The sequence below is a fragment of the Fistularia commersonii genome, chromosome 25 (assembly GCF_037954325.1).
Source record: "Fistularia commersonii isolate RoL2024-O1a breed Wild chromosome 25, RoL_Fcom_v1.0, whole genome shotgun sequence".
Classification (NCBI taxonomy): domain Eukaryota; kingdom Metazoa; phylum Chordata; class Actinopteri; order Syngnathiformes; family Fistulariidae; genus Fistularia; species Fistularia commersonii.
The window spans coordinates 9,969,607-9,986,107 of NC_141308.1; the positions used below are offsets into that span (position 1 = coordinate 9,969,607).

A 16,501-nucleotide genomic window follows, 5' to 3' on the forward strand; every position below is an offset into this window, starting at 1 on the left:
ATTAGTACCAGCCAGCATTTATGAATACTGCATGCATGTACAGTATACACACACACACACACACACACACACGCAACCCTTTTTTAAATTTTGTGGCTTTTCTGTCACGTCTTACAATTTTTTGTTGAGAACATGATGTTTTTGATACATTTGCCTATAGCTGGTGATTTATTCCTGATTTTAAAGCTATTCATTACAAGTCATTTTGCAGCTTACTTTTAGGTCATTTCATGCCACTCCATGCATGACTTTCGTCATTATACCAAATACATTTTGCACAGGTCAACTAATTCTTTTTTCATTGATTCATTAATCCATTTACTCATGTTTTTGGACTGTGGAAGGAAACCGGAGAACCCCGGAGGAAATCCCTTCGTTTCCCCTTTTTTGATTTCTGGAAATCACCCCATGAACCCCATCTGTCTTTGAAAATTGAGTCCTGGTCAGGAAATCCTGACGGACACCTGGCTTCACTTGAGTATGACATTAACCCATTGACTGAAGAGAAAGTATTTCTACATTGACACACACACTGTCGAATAGAAATTTTATTTGTTAAAACTCCAATATTGACAAAGAGGAAGCGTGTCTTAAGCAGAGCAGTGTTGAGTCTGAGAAGATGCCCCCAAGCAACTTGCTCCGCCTCGATCAGGTGCAGGGTTATTACATTCTCTGGTCCGACGTTTTGTACCCGATGAACATGGCGTCCAAGGCCCCCAACAGGACCACGATCCATCTGTCCTGGTGTCTGCAGAGCACAATTAATTTCATTTCAATCATTTTCAAGCTACCATATTGAATGGTTATAAAAAAAAAAAAAGATTTGATTAGAAAGGTGGTAAAAGACCAAATCTGAACAAAAAGGGGAAACATTGGCAAATAAAGCAACTTAATTATTACTGATTAAGTAGAGCAGTCACTTTTAAAAGGATTGTTAAATATCTGTCAATTCGCTTAGCTTAGCATCACCTTAGCTTAGTGTGAAAGGGCGGATTGATGATACATACCGATTTTGATATAGGGTTGTAAAAACAACTCACGGCGTATCTAAAGCTCGCTAATAAAAGCTACGGTATATCAACTGGAATAAGAGTGGGATAGAATCTGAGCAAATAGCAGTGCTGTGGGGTGTGTATGGCTAACCAGGAATACGAAAGTGGTGGTCGGCAGGGCTTTGTAAATCCATATTATTCTTTTTCTGGGAAATATCATGTGATTCATAACAGAAAATTGTGTCTGGGAGCAAACATTGGCCTTTTTGACTTTTAAAACTGACTTTACATCGTATGTTCAACAGAGACTTGTGAGTTTGCTTACATTTTTTTCACGGAAGAAAGCTGCATATTTCACAAAAAACAATCTTTTAAGCCCAGCATATTGTTCACCTGCTCTAGCAGTCTCTTCGCAGGCGTGCCCCTGGTATCCTGACCGGCAGATGCAGCTACAGGAGGTTGCAGTGAGGACAGGGATGCCATTGTGCCTGCAGGGAGCGCAGCGGCAAGGGTGGAACTGCGTCATGTATTCTTCCCAGCCCCTCCGAAGGTTGGCCAATCTGGCGCCCACATGGTCGGCGGCCGTGCTGAGGCGGACGAGCTCATAGATTGGCTTGATCTGAGTCATGGGGACAGAGTTAAATAGATTATCTTCATCAAGTGAGTGAGATTTCAATTTGAAGGGGAAACAAACACTTCTGGGAATCTGCCTGTTTACCATGATTCCCAAAAATAGAGTTATCGGATACGGGTAAGATTACTAGATACTGCTAGCCTCGCACAATGAAAGGAATGAGCTGTGAGCTCTGTTCATTAAAAGTCAACACATTTTCTATTTGGCCAAATTGATCCGAAACACCGCTGTAAGATGTAAGATAATTGTAAGATATTATCCTTGCTGAGTTTTGCAAGTTGTACCTGAACTCCAAGCCATCTATACCGTCACTTAATTGCAAGGACTGTAGCAAACAGAAACTCCCAGAAAGTTGATATTTCAGTAAAGCCCCAACATCTGCTGTTTAAGGTAATATGAAACTGCATTTGCGTCCAGTAGATTACCTCATATTCGACAAGATCTGGGTTGTACTGAAGGGTTTTTCCCCATCTCCGATAAGTATCGGGGTCCCGGATGGCCAATATCCCACTGCTGGTGTCTGTATTTCCCCCCCTGACTATAGTAAGAATGTCCTCAATGACAGCTGAAGCAGAACGTCGCTCTGTATCAAAAGAAATGAAAATGAACTCAATGGCAAAGTGAGTGAATACATCAATCAATGTAAGTATCACCATCATGCTGTCAGTGCTCTTTATTCATCTTTTTTTGTTTTGACCCAGTATGAGGGGGTGGGGTTTGGTACTCATAAACTATCTTCTACCGTCTCTCACCTTCAGTGAGTGGGGCTTTGTCTTTACATAATGCCCCACCCACGCTGAGCTCTCCTTGTCCATAGCCGTTGATTGGGAAGCTGAAACCAAGTGATGCACCAAGACATCTACCAACTTGTTTACCTTCAAGGTCTGTGAAAGAGGGGGCACAGAATATAATAAAATTCTTAAAAAGATTCATTTTATGCATTTATGGAATGCTAAGATTACTTGACGATGCCATGGAGGTTTTGTTGACAACCACCACGTATTCCAGTGTTCCTCCCATAGTTCCCTCCGTCACAAAGTGGGTGCCAAACGTGTTGAGGAAGCGGGAGTACATCCCAAAGTCATACTGCTCTGGGAGCTCCATCAATGTCATGTAGAAATCTTCATGAAGCATTAGTTTATTGCTTCTCATCTTGAAATGTGCTGTATTCACTTTTGACCAAAGTCTAACAAACCCAAGCTCCTACAAAAAAAAGGAAACGTGATAAGAGAGGAATATCTAAGCATCATGTATTTGGCGGTTAAACCACAGATTATGCCTCCAACTAGAATTTTGTCAATTCTGCCTCAAGTTGACCTGCAAAGTGTATTGCATTTAAAAAGTGTTTGGTAAAATGTTCATACCTGGCTTTTGTGCCGTGTTAAATTCTTCAAAAGTTGCGACTCCACACCTGCACTAAGTCCCACTTGCACATAATAGATTCCAACCGAAACGCCGCCATTGGTAGAATGCATAGTTTTCCGTGCCTTCAGCAGGGACGCAATGTCGGTGTAATATTCCTGAGAGCCTTTTGTTGCCGCCTCAGCCTGTAACGGGTTAAACCTTGCATTTTAATGTTTCACTTCCATCCGTTCAATAACCTGTGCAATTAAATAAATTATAATGCGACCGTACCACAAATCTGTAGGCATGGTAGTTGTAAGGTTTCCTGTAGTTTTTCTCATCCTCATTGTATTGCAAGTTCTCACAAAATGAGTCATAAATAAATTTTCTCCATTCCCCATTATAAACATAATCACATTTTCCTCCAAAATACTTTGGGTCCAGCACACGATCGACAAACTCTCCTGTCAGGGCATTGTAGCTGAAAGAAATACATTCGATAGTTAGTTTTTATTTTTCTTCAATTAATTATGGCCTTTGATAAACCAAACCAAGGTACTGACATTCAAGAAGTAACTAAAACACACACTTTTAATACTGCAGTAAATCAACAGAAAATGCACCTCTATTCGAATACTTCCATTCGAACAATCTCTATTAGATTAGTGATATTTTAAAGATAAATACAGAGTAACATTAAACAGAAAATCACAATAAAGGTTGAATATTGTTCGCTGCTTTTTTTTTTTTAACAATATGCAGCACGTGTGAAACAAATAAGGGCAAGAAGATTGAAATGTACCCCTGAGTGCCACGCTCAGCACCGGGAATCGTCATGATGGTGGCACATTTGTCTTCTCTCAGGTTAAAGGTTTCACAATCCTCTTCGTCAGAAAAGTCTTCACAGTCTAACTCTCCGTTGCATCTTAGGAAATGGCTAATGCAGCGTCCTGGGTGAACAGAGAGATGCTCGCTGTCACTCAAACAGTTTCGATGTGCTGTAGCTTGATATGCAAACTTGTCATCACGCACAACATGCCTGTTTCTCTGCAAGTGAAGCTGTCACCACAGTAATCTGGCACCAGACACTGGCTGGTTGCTGTCGGACATGCAAGCGTGTCCCACTGCGTCTCTAGACACTCAGTTCCACCAAACTGCGACGGAGTCTCCAGATATCGGAAACGGAACTGAGAGAAATGCAAACCAGAATACGGTAGCCATTTTTAAAACTAAACAGTAACTGTGTCCTCTTTGGGAAAAAGCAGAACGGTATATCAAACATAATTGTGCATCTTGGTTGCACTTGCATTAGACAAATGCAATAAAGCCTTCTTTAGCAACATGATTCTAAGACTCAATCCCCAACTCCAGTATAGTGGAGATCCCACCATCCTTTACCAACATTGAGTAATTTCTTCCTGATTTAATGATAATTTTAAGCTATTATGAAATGCTTTACTTCTGCTTTCCAAATTACTTCTAAATTATTTTTTTTCTGCCTTACAGTTAGATCTTGAAAACTCATAGCAATTTTTTGCAGTTGACTTCTACAAAAATTCCATGAATTTTGATTTAAGATCATTTCTTTCTGCTGTCTTAACTTGTGGCATTTTCTACAAAAACACAAAAGAATGTAAACAATGTGCTGTTTTTAGTAACGTCTGAGTTTTTATTCTGTGTTCCAATAGCTACGATTCATTTATTGGTGTTTTTAAGCGCAGGTCCAAACCCTCTCTTTAGGAATCCTTGTACGGTTTTGACAATCAAAATGAAATTTCATTCAATGCCACTTTCATTCCCCGCTACGTACAACAGAGACCTTTTTTTTTCATCCCTTGCCTTTTATCAGTCTAAGTCCACCACTGTTTCAATAAACCTTTGTTTAGGAAATCATCTGTATTTACGTATCAAAACAATCATTGTGCTCACCCATACAGTAACATACAACATGTCCACATAAATGGCTGTGCAACCTAAGGCTTGTCAGATATGATTAATTTTGCATTTCAGAGTTAGTTTAAATTCATTAACATGTGAAAGCAAGGCACACTGTCTTTGACCTTATTGGAGTCAGAGTCAGCTGACAAAAGAGTATCATTGTTCTCTTTGGACCTACTGATCATCCTGTCTATAACGTATTGACTGCATGCGATCAATGATCTCTTTTGACGTGAGCTCCCTGACTGAATGACCCAGGTTTTAATTTTGAATTTATTAATGCCCGATAGGTTTGTAACACATCAGCATTTAGCTCCAGACACGTCGCTTATATATTCAGTCAAGGTCTTTAAATGACTGCTTTGTGCCATTGATTCGAAAACAAACGACAGCCTCACTTTTTTGTCTGTGCAGGAGTTACACGGTGTCCAAGATGACCAGCTCCCCAGTCTGCAGTTGACAGGTATCGGTCTGTTTATAGCTCTAGCCCTCCTGACAGCAGCCACACTGGCCCCATAAAAAAAACATATTACCATTTCAACTCCACATCCAATACCTCTGGTGTTCAGGATACATTAAATCATGGATATAAAGTGAATGCAAAGCTGGAAAAAAAAACTCACCTCTTATCAGCTGCTGTCCATGGTCCCTTGGATACATTCACATTTGTACTAAAATTGATAAACAGTTGCAGTGTGTATAAACCCAGCAGTAAATGGACTGACATTCCCATACTGACAATGACAAACTACTTCAGGACATTAAAATGCCTCATCCCAAAACAGCTGCTATGATCCTACAGGGAAATCTGGCAACACACCACTGACCGACCACAGTAAATCATTGATCAAATGTAAACACAAACTCTTACAAAAGATGGGAAACTTTTTTTGATTGTTTGTTTGATTTTTTTTTAATGATTTATACACCTGCGTCTGACCATCAACCCCACAAATGTACAAATTTCGTTATACAAACACAACAATAGGAATTTCTCTGTCACCCATGCAAACTATCAGAAATAGATGAGTTATTGTTGTTGTCTTTCACCAGTAGTAGTATTAGTAAAAGTTGTTGTTGTTAAGGCAGCAGAACAGAAATAAGATAAAGCAATAATTATTATATAACAAGCAAAACAACACTGATGCAATATGGCCACTATCATGACATACTTCACACGTCACAGTAAACACATTATCACGGAGAAAATTATGAATCCCATCATCTTTTAATGTTGTTGCGCTGTTTCACAAAAGCCCTGAAACCTTCCCTGGTCGTTCTTTAAGTCACGTTAAGAGATTTGAGAGGTATATCTTTTTTTTCCAAGTAACTGAAGATTACATAGGGAAATGAATAGAGGCCCAATATTGAAGGATGCAACCAGTTTCAGCCCTATCTTCAAAAAGTATAACACTATGACTAGATTTATTTTTATTTTTATTTTTATTTTTATTTTTATTTTTATTTTTGTTTCATGACCATATAGCGCCAATATGGCCGTCGCACGCGCGTATCGTGCCACGCGCAGCACGCTCGAACGTGATTGCGGAACTTTGAAATTGTTGTTAATGGCGTCACCGACTCACGATTAGCATTGTTAGCATAAGCGGTCAGTGGGAGGGTGTGTGCAGGTGGACCTGACATTTCTAAACACGCTAAATCTCCGACGACTTTCAGACAGTGATGAACAAAAATATCTACAATGGAAGAGGTAACAATCTGGGGGATAACTTTGGTTTTAAATGTTTTAACGGGAGAGCTGAATGTTAACTCCAATACCATGCCCGGGGCTTAAATACGGTAGCTCACCCCCACCTACGCAGCTTTGAAATGTTTGATGTATTTATTTATTGGTATAATTGTACAGCTCGCCGAAATTTTTCAGAAAAAAAATGGCCTTTCATGCGATGGCTAGAAAAGTTTCGATTCATGTGCGGAATTTGATTTTATTGAATTTGTCCATGTGGCACTCTGCCTTGCCTTTTGGTTTAAAGTGCATTAACTAGAGTTTTAAAAAAAAAAACACAACACTTTTTTCCTTCTCTTGAGGTAAAATAATAGTGATTTCAGACCGTTGTTGGACCATCCTGATCACTATTACTATTATTAGTAAGGACACCATTCTACTCCTCCATTGGGATTGAGGCCAAACAATCATTTCTTGGCCTTGTTACTAAAAAGGTTAGTTAAAAAGGGGAAAATAAGACAAGTAGCATGTGTTATGATAATTATTGTGAACAGATACATTGCTCACATCTTACCTTTTTCTGGTATTGCCCCTCCTGAAGTGAAAACAATGCTTTTCATGTAAACTGTAGATGTTTTATGTATTGCTTTCTGTAGGATAGTCAAATCAACTTCAAAGCTCTGAGAGCCAAGTTTCAGGAGGAGGCCCTCCTGGCTCAGTCAAAAAGCAATCGACCAGCTGTTGCCGAAAAACCCAAACACCTTCCTCCTCCTGGAGGCCGCTGCAGCTCAGTGCTGAGCAGTATCAGTGCTACTCCTGAAAACAAGACAGCTGTAGTCCCCAGAGTCATCTTCAGAGAAGGACTGCGGGCTTCTGGGGGAAAGCGACCAAATTCTTTTCCACCACAACCTCAGATAAACTTCCCCTCCTCCCAGTTTACTAATGGAGACGGCACAACAAAACAGTCTCTGAGAGACCGACACATGCCTCTGGTGCTTCCCGTCCTGCCCGTAAAGGAGCAGAGCAATGATTCACCAGCCAAAACGGAGCACAAACAGGAATCAGACGCAGTGAAGGAATTCCTGCAGCAAAATAAAATAAAAAAGAAGGGTCTGCTGCTCCCTTTCAAGTCATCAAAACCATCAAAGGTGTGTACAGAAAGTGTTGAAGAGACCACATATACTGATTTGACTGCCAGGCCTTCAAGTGCCCCTGGTGAGCTGCCATCTGGGGAAAGAAACACAACCGAAGATGAGTGTTCTTTCCAAGGCGACCTGTCAAACCTCTCCAGCCCGGATGTGTCAATCACCCCTCCGTCAACAGAGGCAAATTTTGATCCTGACAACAGAATTATTAGCACCTTGGAGAGGGCCAAGAGGAAATTCTCCAGACGACAGGTATTGCTTTCCACGAAACCTAAGAGCGTGCCTTCTCCTGACCACACATCAAGGGAGAGGATGTTCCCATCACCACCAAAGAGCATGGGCAGTGTTGCGTCTGGCCCTCGTGTACCCTCACCTATCGGTCTTCCACACCTGGCCTGTATATCTGCTCGGCCGTTCTTCAAAGCCAACAACCCCTCACGCAGTAAGTCATATGCATATATATATATATATATATATATATATATATATATATATTCATCTGTTCACAGCAACAACCTTGAGCTGCTAATTGTTTGGTTGCATAAAAGACCGGTTGTGATCGCTTATTTATTTGCAAACTATGCTCCCTTAGAGACTTTGCTGGAAACTCCCTGTAGCTGGGGTAAAGCCGAATCTCCCTTTGTGAAGGCCACTGCACGATATTCCCATGTTGCTCCTCCAAAGAAGCCTCTATCCGACTTGCGTTCACTTGGGCTGCCGCCAGTAAAGCCCCCCAGACCACCATCAGTAGATCTCAGCCGATACCACCCACATATCGTTAAGGGTATGTTTGCGTGTATATTTCCCTTTTTCATTTTCTGTTAATAATGACATTCCCCCTTTAATCCTTAAACAGACAGTTAAAGTGTCTACCCAGTTCAATTCAATAGTGAAAAAAAAACTCACTACTGATTAGGTACATTTTAATCAATTTTGAATTCTTGTGATATACACTTAAAGATAATTTTTCTCAAAAGTATTGAATTTTATAATTTTTATGCCCCTTTATTTTTCAGATCCATGAAGCTTACAGACATTATGACACTATTGCATTTACTGTTGGAGTCAGATTTTATTCATGATACATTTTTTAGTTTTTTCAATGCATGTCTTTTTTTTTCCCCCCTTTTTGGATAGATGTGCTGCAGTTCATATTGACACCCCACACTCTTAATGTTATCAGACTTATTTTTCTCAACAGTGCTTGTCTTATCTGAGCATGTATTACTTTTATTTGTGATGATTTTGAGTATCTCCTCAATACTGATTTTAGTTTTTATGTGCAGTGGAGATGCCAAGTCTGAGCCAGCAACCAATAGAAGAGCCAGAAGCCGAACCACCATCTATTTCTAACGCGCTGCTGGACGCCCCAGAGTTTCCAGACTTTGAAATCTCAGAGATTGAAACAGCAGAGATTGAAGCTGTTGATATTGCTGCGCTAGAAACCGAGGCTTTAGGATTTGTCAGCTCTGTGCTTCCAACGAATGATTTTGGAGTATCTAAATCAGGAGACCCCCAACATGACTTTAGTGAGCCTGCAGAGCACATTGTCAGCTCTGTCTTCCATGATGTGAACCTTGGCAATCAAAACATAATACCTCTTGATCCAGCCAGCTTCCCTGAACCAATAAATGTATCCGAGACTGCTGTTGCAGAGGAATGGAGGGAGGGAGAGGATGTGAGCATAGATCCCTGCTCTCACCCTGATGAAATGGAAGTGTCAGCTGCAGAGTACAAGTCAGTCCCAGAAGAAACAGAGCATAGTTTCCACGCAGCTGTTAATGAGGAGCTCCAGCCACATCAGAGGTAAGTTTCGTTAAAAAGCCACTCGCACAATGTTCACATCAGTGTGCTGTGACAAATTTTGATGTTTCCATCTCTTCTAGGAATGTGACAAATTTCGATTATTCCATCCCTCCCAGTGTACAACCAAAGAACAGCTACTATGAGTGCGATAATGTGTACGAGGACGTGGAAAACCTAAACGGATTCATCTTGAGCCATAACCTGCGTAAACATAAAGCTGGACTGAAGAGTGAGTATTCTTTTTTTTGCCCCCAAATAAAATGTCTTGCAGCAATGAAACTCCTCATTTAACTCATTTGCTAATAATTTTCGTTGCAGATCCATATGCTGACAAGCTCCCTGTGGTAACTTGAGTTTTTAATCCTACTGAATATATGATCATTTTTGGAGTCGTCATTAACAGTCAGAGAAACATTTTGTGCAGAGGTTGTGCAAGTTGTGTGATTTTTTTTTCCTGTGCATCTGTGGTGAATTACAAAAGTAAATTTTTGTTTATGTTAAGAAGGAGGAGGCCTGTCTTAACATTTGGCCACGGAATCCATGGTATGTGCAGCGTTTCACCATCGACATTGATTTTTACCAGATGGAAGGCAGCAATTGATTTTTGTTTTTTGGTTGTTTTTTTTTCTGTCCACGGTAATCAAACAGGGGCAGTATATCAGGAGAACATACTTACCTGATCCATAACCATTTCCACAGGTTTGATAGACATCTGTTTTATTCACATTTTCAAAAAAAAATTACACATATACAGACTTTGCACATCAGGACAAAATTTTTTGCCTTTGTTGCCTCATTCATTTTTCCCCCAGTACATGCTTCTGTTTATATTTTGGTTGTACTATGTAACCTTTATAAACAACAAGCCTCTTTCGCCACTCAGCACTCAAATTTATTTTTCAGTAAGGAACGCCAAAGCCCCAACACCGCTGATTATAAAGAACAGAGGAAGAGGGAGAAGCATCGACTGGAGAAGGAGAAAAAAGAGCAAAAGGAAAGAGAAAAGAAAGAAAATGAAATGAAAAAGAAGTTCAAAGTAAGTGAAGCACACTTTAATTAGATGATCATTTGATCTGTCTACAGGAGCTTAACTTGTCTAATTTTTGCCTGTAATTACAACTGAGTTTTATTCTGACATGGATTGGTTTGTGTGTTTGTTTAATGACAGCTTTGATCGTGTAATTGGAAAATACAATGAATACTGACTCAACACTTCAAACATTGTGATAAATATTACAACATTGATGGTCATTTAAAAACAGTTTTATCCCACTCTGTCAGACGCCATCATTTTGCAATCCGTAACAATTACCAGTGCAAAGGTTTTTGGAAAGCAGCGTCAAGGTTTGCCTCCAAAACCAGTCTGAACAAACTATGAAGCTGGACAAAGCAGAATGCGGTCAATTTCAAAATAATATTAACAACCTGGCAGGCCACAAATCAAGTGGCAGGTGTTTAGGCTACCTCAGAGTGGAGGCAATTTTCTGAAAAAGCATTTATACTATATCATTTTAATTGTCATTTTTTAAAATATACACATATATCCTAATCAGCTCCCATCTGAATTAGAATGTCAGATACATTGTGCTAGAAGGCCACTTGCAGAGTATTATAGGGGACCTAAATTCAAAGGTTCAAGCTAATAACTTGCTGACTTTTTATTTATACATATATCTTGTCTTGATGATTTTTGACAGTTTTCCAGGTGATTTCTAAACCCGTATTCAGGTATTATTCTTAGTGTTTTGATGTGTTTGTTGCAGTTATATAGACTAAAATCTTGACTATTATTTGACTTGTTTTACAACTTTTGTTTGATCCATGTCTATATATCTGTACTGTAAAACTTTGAATTGCTTTTTGAGGTTTTAATAAAATCTGCCCAGTCCTGACCTGTAATTTGCTTTTGGAAGCTGGCAACACAAATATTAAGTATATTTAGAATGGACAGATTTCATCTTTATCCAAGGTAGAAGGCCAAAAGTCAAAGACATGACTGCAGTTATCAAAGTTTCAATAAGTTTTGAGAAAACAATGCACTTCAGAAACACTCACTGATGGGATTTGAGTCATGTGGGTAGAATAATAGAACATTGCCATCCCCCGTTGAGATGAAGCATTGTTACTACTCCTCAAGGCTAACAAGTCTGAAATGTGACTGTAGATTACCGGTGAGGAAGAGCCCCTGTACCATGCCAAAGTGATGGTCACCAGCAAAGTCCGCAAGAATGACCTCCCAGTAAAAAGCGGGGAAACTGTCAGCATCATTCGCACCACCAACTGCCCCAAAGGAAAATGGCTGGCCCGAGATGCCAACCACAAGTGTACGTTTCAACATGCCACTCTTAAGCCTTTTATAAGCTTAGAAATATTATGCTGAAACTGAGTTGATTTTAGAAATTGAAATGTCCACTCCCCGTTTTCAGAATGCTATGATTCTTTGTCTTTTCAACAACTACTCTACTTTTTCAGATGGTTATATTTCGGTGATGAATGTGGAGCTCAATATTAAAGAGATGCTGGAACTCGGGAAGAAGGCCCAAGCTGCTGGACGTGGGTGCAACATGGAGGGGGACACCATCAGTATTGGAAGCAGGTGCGAAGTACCTCCTTTTGGGGGGGATCTTTAAAAGGTGGACTTCACTCTCTTTTACAGCTGTTAATTAGGCAAGGATTTCTGTCAACTCTTGTCTTCGTTTTTCAGATCCTCGAGCCATCCTGTATTAACAAGCAGTTGTAAGTGTCTCAAGGATAGTAATTGATAACATTTTGAGGGTTTTCTTGTACTTTTGGCTCAAAAATCTAATATATAGCGAGATCCATCTGTGAAATGATAATCTGTGTTTTTTCATTTGAAATTGTGATTAAGGCCACTTAATTTCCTACAGGATCAGTGAAGTATTTCCGATTCAGATTTACTTTTACGATTGAAAGTGCTATGAATAATGTGGGATTGCCTCCTTTTGAAATTTACAATTAATACCTTATGAAAAGCAAAAAAAAAATCCCATATAAAATCAGCTAAAATTCTGATAATTCCTTTCATAAATTATACAGATAAAAGAAAATACTGTTTTTTTTTCTTTATCTGCTGTCTGAATATAGTGATTTATTTTTATCTTCAGGGCCTAGTCTTAGTGATATAGCTATTCCTATCTCAGCCACGGTATCATATCATAGCTGTACTATAAATATATAAATGACAAAGGTTAGAATATATTGGCTTGGGGAGTGACGTTAAACAGTCGGTGGAAGTCTGGAAAGCTACCCAGTGTTGCCATGCTATGTATGACCTAAATAACTTCACTAATCCAGAGCAGGTGTCATTTGCGTTTGTGACAGCCAACTGTTGTTTTATTGATTGTTGAGGAATTTCATGTCAGCTAAGGGGCTTTTGTTGCTATCCTGCCAAAACTCTATCATCATCTTGCACACAGCTTCATCAAGCTAATCTGCTTCTCCGCAGTCACAGACGACAGTGAGGAGTGGGCCTGCGACGATGAGACACTCTCACCCTTCTATGAAAGCCAGTGAGAATTATAAATTCTGCGGCCCCAAGTTTCTTATAATATAATATACCAATAAGCAATGAAACTGTTTTGTATTTTATTTGTTTTTTTTTTCATTGTTTTCCTTCATTCTGAATGGTAGCCTACCCCAGCAAACTGCCCCAGTGCCTGTAACATGTGAGTACAATCTGTATCTGGTTGTTTTGAAAGTGAGAACAGCCCTCTGGTTTAAGAGGAAATGTGAGCTTTGTTATGCACTGACTTATAACAGACTTGAACTTGCTTTTGATGTGCACTTATGTAATTTCCCCACTCCTCCTGTCCTCTTGTCTTTTTGTCCTTACATAACCCACCCCATCCAACCTCTGGTCCTGGCATGTTGGCGCTTACAGCGCGTGGCCCCGCCGGCGCCCAGCACACTCTGAGCGATGCCAACCTGGAGGAACTGCACGCACAGTGAGTCTCGAATGTGCCGCTGCCAAAACAGATAGCGTGACGTGACATATTTTTTCCTGCTTGAAGTTGTTTGACACACCCCATAAAGATTGATTGCATCTATGTGGGACATTTTACTCACCTTGCAGTATGTTTGCATTTTGGTGAGCAGGGAGTCAGGTCGTGATTCTAAAAGGTAAATCTCTTAGTTCAAAAGTCTATACTGGGCTCACACCTTACAATTTTCACTGTTGCAACCTTAAAACTGAAAGTTGAAAGGAAATCCTAAGAGCCTTACTGGAGTTGTAGTGCGCTCTCGTCTTCTTGATCGCTAAGTGTTAGCTAGAAATCCTACAATCTTAAAGCAGTCGTACCTCAGTTTTTTTCCCAATCTTAGGCTTAAAACAATATCAATATCAATATCAATATGTTTGATATTATCGCAAGTCAGTGACAAAACACAATCAACAACCAATAGATGAGCTGCAACAAAAACTGGAAAAAGGAACGCTATAGACAAACAATCGCCAGAGCAGTATTGGCGGCCGTGATGGTATTTCTTTGTGGTATGGATGAACGAGAACAGTGAAGGACGTGTGTGGACCGTACAGGAAGCATATGGTGGAGCTGTGGGCAGAACAACCCAGCTCGTACAATATCAACTCTCCAACCTATCATGAGTGGAGAAGGAAAAGCGCCGGGACTGAAATAGTAGAAGCTCTGCAAATACCCACTGAAAACATTGCATCGTGGGGAAAAAAATGATAAAAGAATCTAGTTTACCGTTAGTCTTTTCCAAATCTTTTCGAAATCTCTAAATGTAAGATTCACAGTCTTTTTAAAATCTCAGTCTCAGCCAAGGCTGAGACTTAATACTCTAAAAACTGCTTTAGATATGAGCTACTGTGAAATGATAGTTTTACGCAAGTGTTTTCAAAAATTGATTCAAAGGGTTAAACATCAGTATCCTGTTGCCATTTTGTTTTCTGGGAAGGCACATTTGACATTTTTTAAATTGATATTGTGCAACCATGGACAATTAAATGGTCAGTGTCAACCCCCTATCTGTAGTAATTCAGTTCGAAGTGGTTGTTTTTATTTCATAGGTGCTTGATTGTAGATTAAATGATTTTCTGTGTGCAAATGCTCCTCATACCCCGCAGACCTTTCCAAACTTTGACTCTATTCACCCTGCAGGACCAGACATGATGCTCTGCATAAACTAGCTGTCTTCCTTCACGACAGAGAGGAATTTGATGAAGTCCCAGATAATGACGGGGCAACGCCTACTAAGTAAAGATTCACTTACTTTATGCTTCTATAAACATTTTGGCATTTTCTTGTGGTGAAGAAATGTTGTTAAATTCATATCTGTGATGAATGAGAAAATGTTCTCAAATTCTTGTTTTTTTTTTTTTTTTTCTCCATGTCTGGTGCAAAGTGCTGAACATCCAAGTAAGTTTCACATGACTCCACTGATAACCTCAACACCGGAAGCAGCCTCCTAGAAATGATTTATTTGGACATTCAGGGCCCGTTGTTGGGGTTATGGATATGGAGAGCGTTTATCTAGAGACACAATGTTTGTGATATTTGCATCTGCTTGTGTTTATCCAGACTTCTTGGACACTGTGGACGAGCCTCCGTATCCGTAAGTGGCCTTGGTTACCTTTTCATCAGCAAGTAAAGCTTATCAGTCCATCTTTCCTGTTCTTTGGGTGTCTGTGACTGAAGCCTTAGTAGTACTTCAAAAATCCTTATGCATTCTCGCGCGTGACTCATCAAAAGGGCTCACCGGTGTCTCATTGTTTTTCATAACAGTGAACAAGAAGTTGACTTCACAGAGCTGGAACTTCTTGCTCCCCCGCCACTTTATGCTGATAGTTTCTGAATACAACTTTGGCTAAAGTGTTTGCAAGAAACTTCAAATTGTACTCTCCACCTCTTCAATCGAAGAGGTGGTAGACTAAGATTAGCTATCGTTAAAAAGTAAAAACACAGAGCACTTCATTCAAGCATCATCTAATCACTTTTTGTCAAGCTTATGGGTGTGTGGTTGTAGATAATGTTTGGATCACCTGTTTTGTTGAGTATAAAAATGAAAGGAGACACAAATTATATCATTGCAGTTTTTACAATCAGAGCAATACACATTAAGTTCAACATGTCAGGATGTGTTTATGATGTTTAGTTCAAGGCTTTGTTTAATTTCTGTGCTCAATAAATATTTGTCATTGATGTATGTTTTGACAGTCATTTTTTTTCTCAATAGTTTTGCATTGTAATTCTCAAGCACTCGATTAACGTAAAATTGGCTCCATATCTAATAACTATTCCACATCCTTTTTATTTGGAATGCCCCTCTCACTTTGCATATCTGGAATTCATATTTGATTTCTATTAAATTAAACATTTTCCACAGGATGGCTGGGAAAGGTCAAAATCACGCAATACGGTCCACCCCCACGCACACAGCATTTGTAATTTGCATCACATTAGATGCAAATTTCCCTCCCATTTTGCATCACCCCATCTCGGCGGTTGGCATTCACGAGGCAGTATTCTCCATGTGACTTCATAGCAGGATTTATCCTCTGACATGGGGAGACAGATTGACTGGGTTTATATAGAACACATTATTCCTTTAGTCATCCCACAGTGGGGAAATTTTCAATCCACACACATCAGAAAGTGGATAATGCAGTAGAGGTAGTTGATAATGTACAAGCAGTAAGATAAATATTTGGAAAAAAGGGAAATGAAGTAAAGTGGCAACTAGCAGCGTAGGACAATGCTTACAGCAGCAACACCTATGAGTGAATGAAAAGAACCGTTGAAGAACTAAACTACAAAACCCCTACCCGTGACATCTTGCGCCCCTCAAACTCCCTTTTCAAGGTATCACACCTTCCCTGCATCCCCTCATGTAGCATCACCTCCCCCCATACACACAAAAAGTCTCAAGCTATACAAATCCCCCCCCCCCTGCTGTGAGCGGCCCCCTTTTGTGG

At 39.8% G+C, this 16,501-nt stretch overlaps 2 protein-coding genes across 2 annotated transcripts; one reads left to right on the forward strand and one right to left on the reverse strand.

Annotated features, from left to right (window-relative positions):
- Positions 1-533: 533 nt before the first annotated feature.
- c8a (complement component 8, alpha polypeptide) lies at positions 534-5,733 on the reverse strand. Its single transcript, XM_086173288.1, has 11 exons — positions 5,532-5,733; positions 5,307-5,415; positions 4,010-4,157; positions 3,773-3,920; positions 3,262-3,451; positions 2,991-3,173; positions 2,589-2,829; positions 2,379-2,510; positions 2,052-2,209; positions 1,386-1,611; positions 534-748 (listed from the first exon to the last, which is right to left on the reverse strand). Exons 1-11 carry the CDS (start codon positions 5,639-5,641, stop codon positions 591-593), a joined length of 1,803 nt encoding a protein of 600 aa, XP_086029414.1. The 5' UTR covers positions 5,642-5,733; the 3' UTR covers positions 534-590.
- An 877-nt stretch (positions 5,734-6,610) lies between these two features.
- On the forward strand, positions 6,611-15,681 carry LOC147219217 (uncharacterized). The gene is made up of 19 exons (XM_086173130.1): positions 6,611-6,619; positions 7,252-8,182; positions 8,389-8,487; positions 9,027-9,546; positions 9,627-9,775; positions 9,865-9,890; positions 10,049-10,089; positions 10,195-10,245; positions 10,450-10,582; positions 11,711-11,870; positions 12,019-12,142; positions 12,251-12,282; positions 13,013-13,076; positions 13,198-13,232; positions 13,448-13,511; positions 14,688-14,783; positions 14,932-14,945; positions 15,108-15,141; positions 15,312-15,681. The coding sequence occupies exons 1-19, from the start codon at positions 6,611-6,613 to the stop codon at positions 15,379-15,381; spliced, it is 2,652 nt and encodes an 883-aa protein (XP_086029256.1). The 3' UTR covers positions 15,382-15,681.
- Positions 15,682-16,501: the final 820 nt, after the last annotated feature.

What these genes read in the sequence shown, in the direction of transcription:
- c8a (XM_086173288.1), bottom strand. Translation starts at nt 5,641, where the DNA reads ATGGGAATGTCAGTCCATTTACTGCTGGGTTTATACACACTGCAACTG. An exon ending in CTTCACTTGCAGAGAAACAG is followed by an intron (nt 3,921 to 4,009) that starts GCATGTTGTGCG and finishes CTGTTCACCCAG; the next exon opens with GACGCTGCATTAGCCATTTC. An exon ending in CAGATCTTGTCGAATATGAG is followed by an intron (nt 1,612 to 2,051) that starts GTAATCTACTGG and finishes CCCATGACTCAG; the next exon opens with ATCAAGCCAATCTATGAGCT.
- LOC147219217 (XM_086173130.1), top strand. An exon ending in AGCCAACAACCCCTCACGCA is followed by an intron (nt 8,183 to 8,388) that starts GTAAGTCATATG and finishes CCCTTTGTGAAG; the next exon opens with GCCACTGCACGATATTCCCA. An exon ending in GTGGACGAGCCTCCGTATCC is followed by an intron (nt 15,142 to 15,311) that starts GTAAGTGGCCTT and finishes TTTTCATAACAG; the next exon opens with TGAACAAGAAGTTGACTTCA.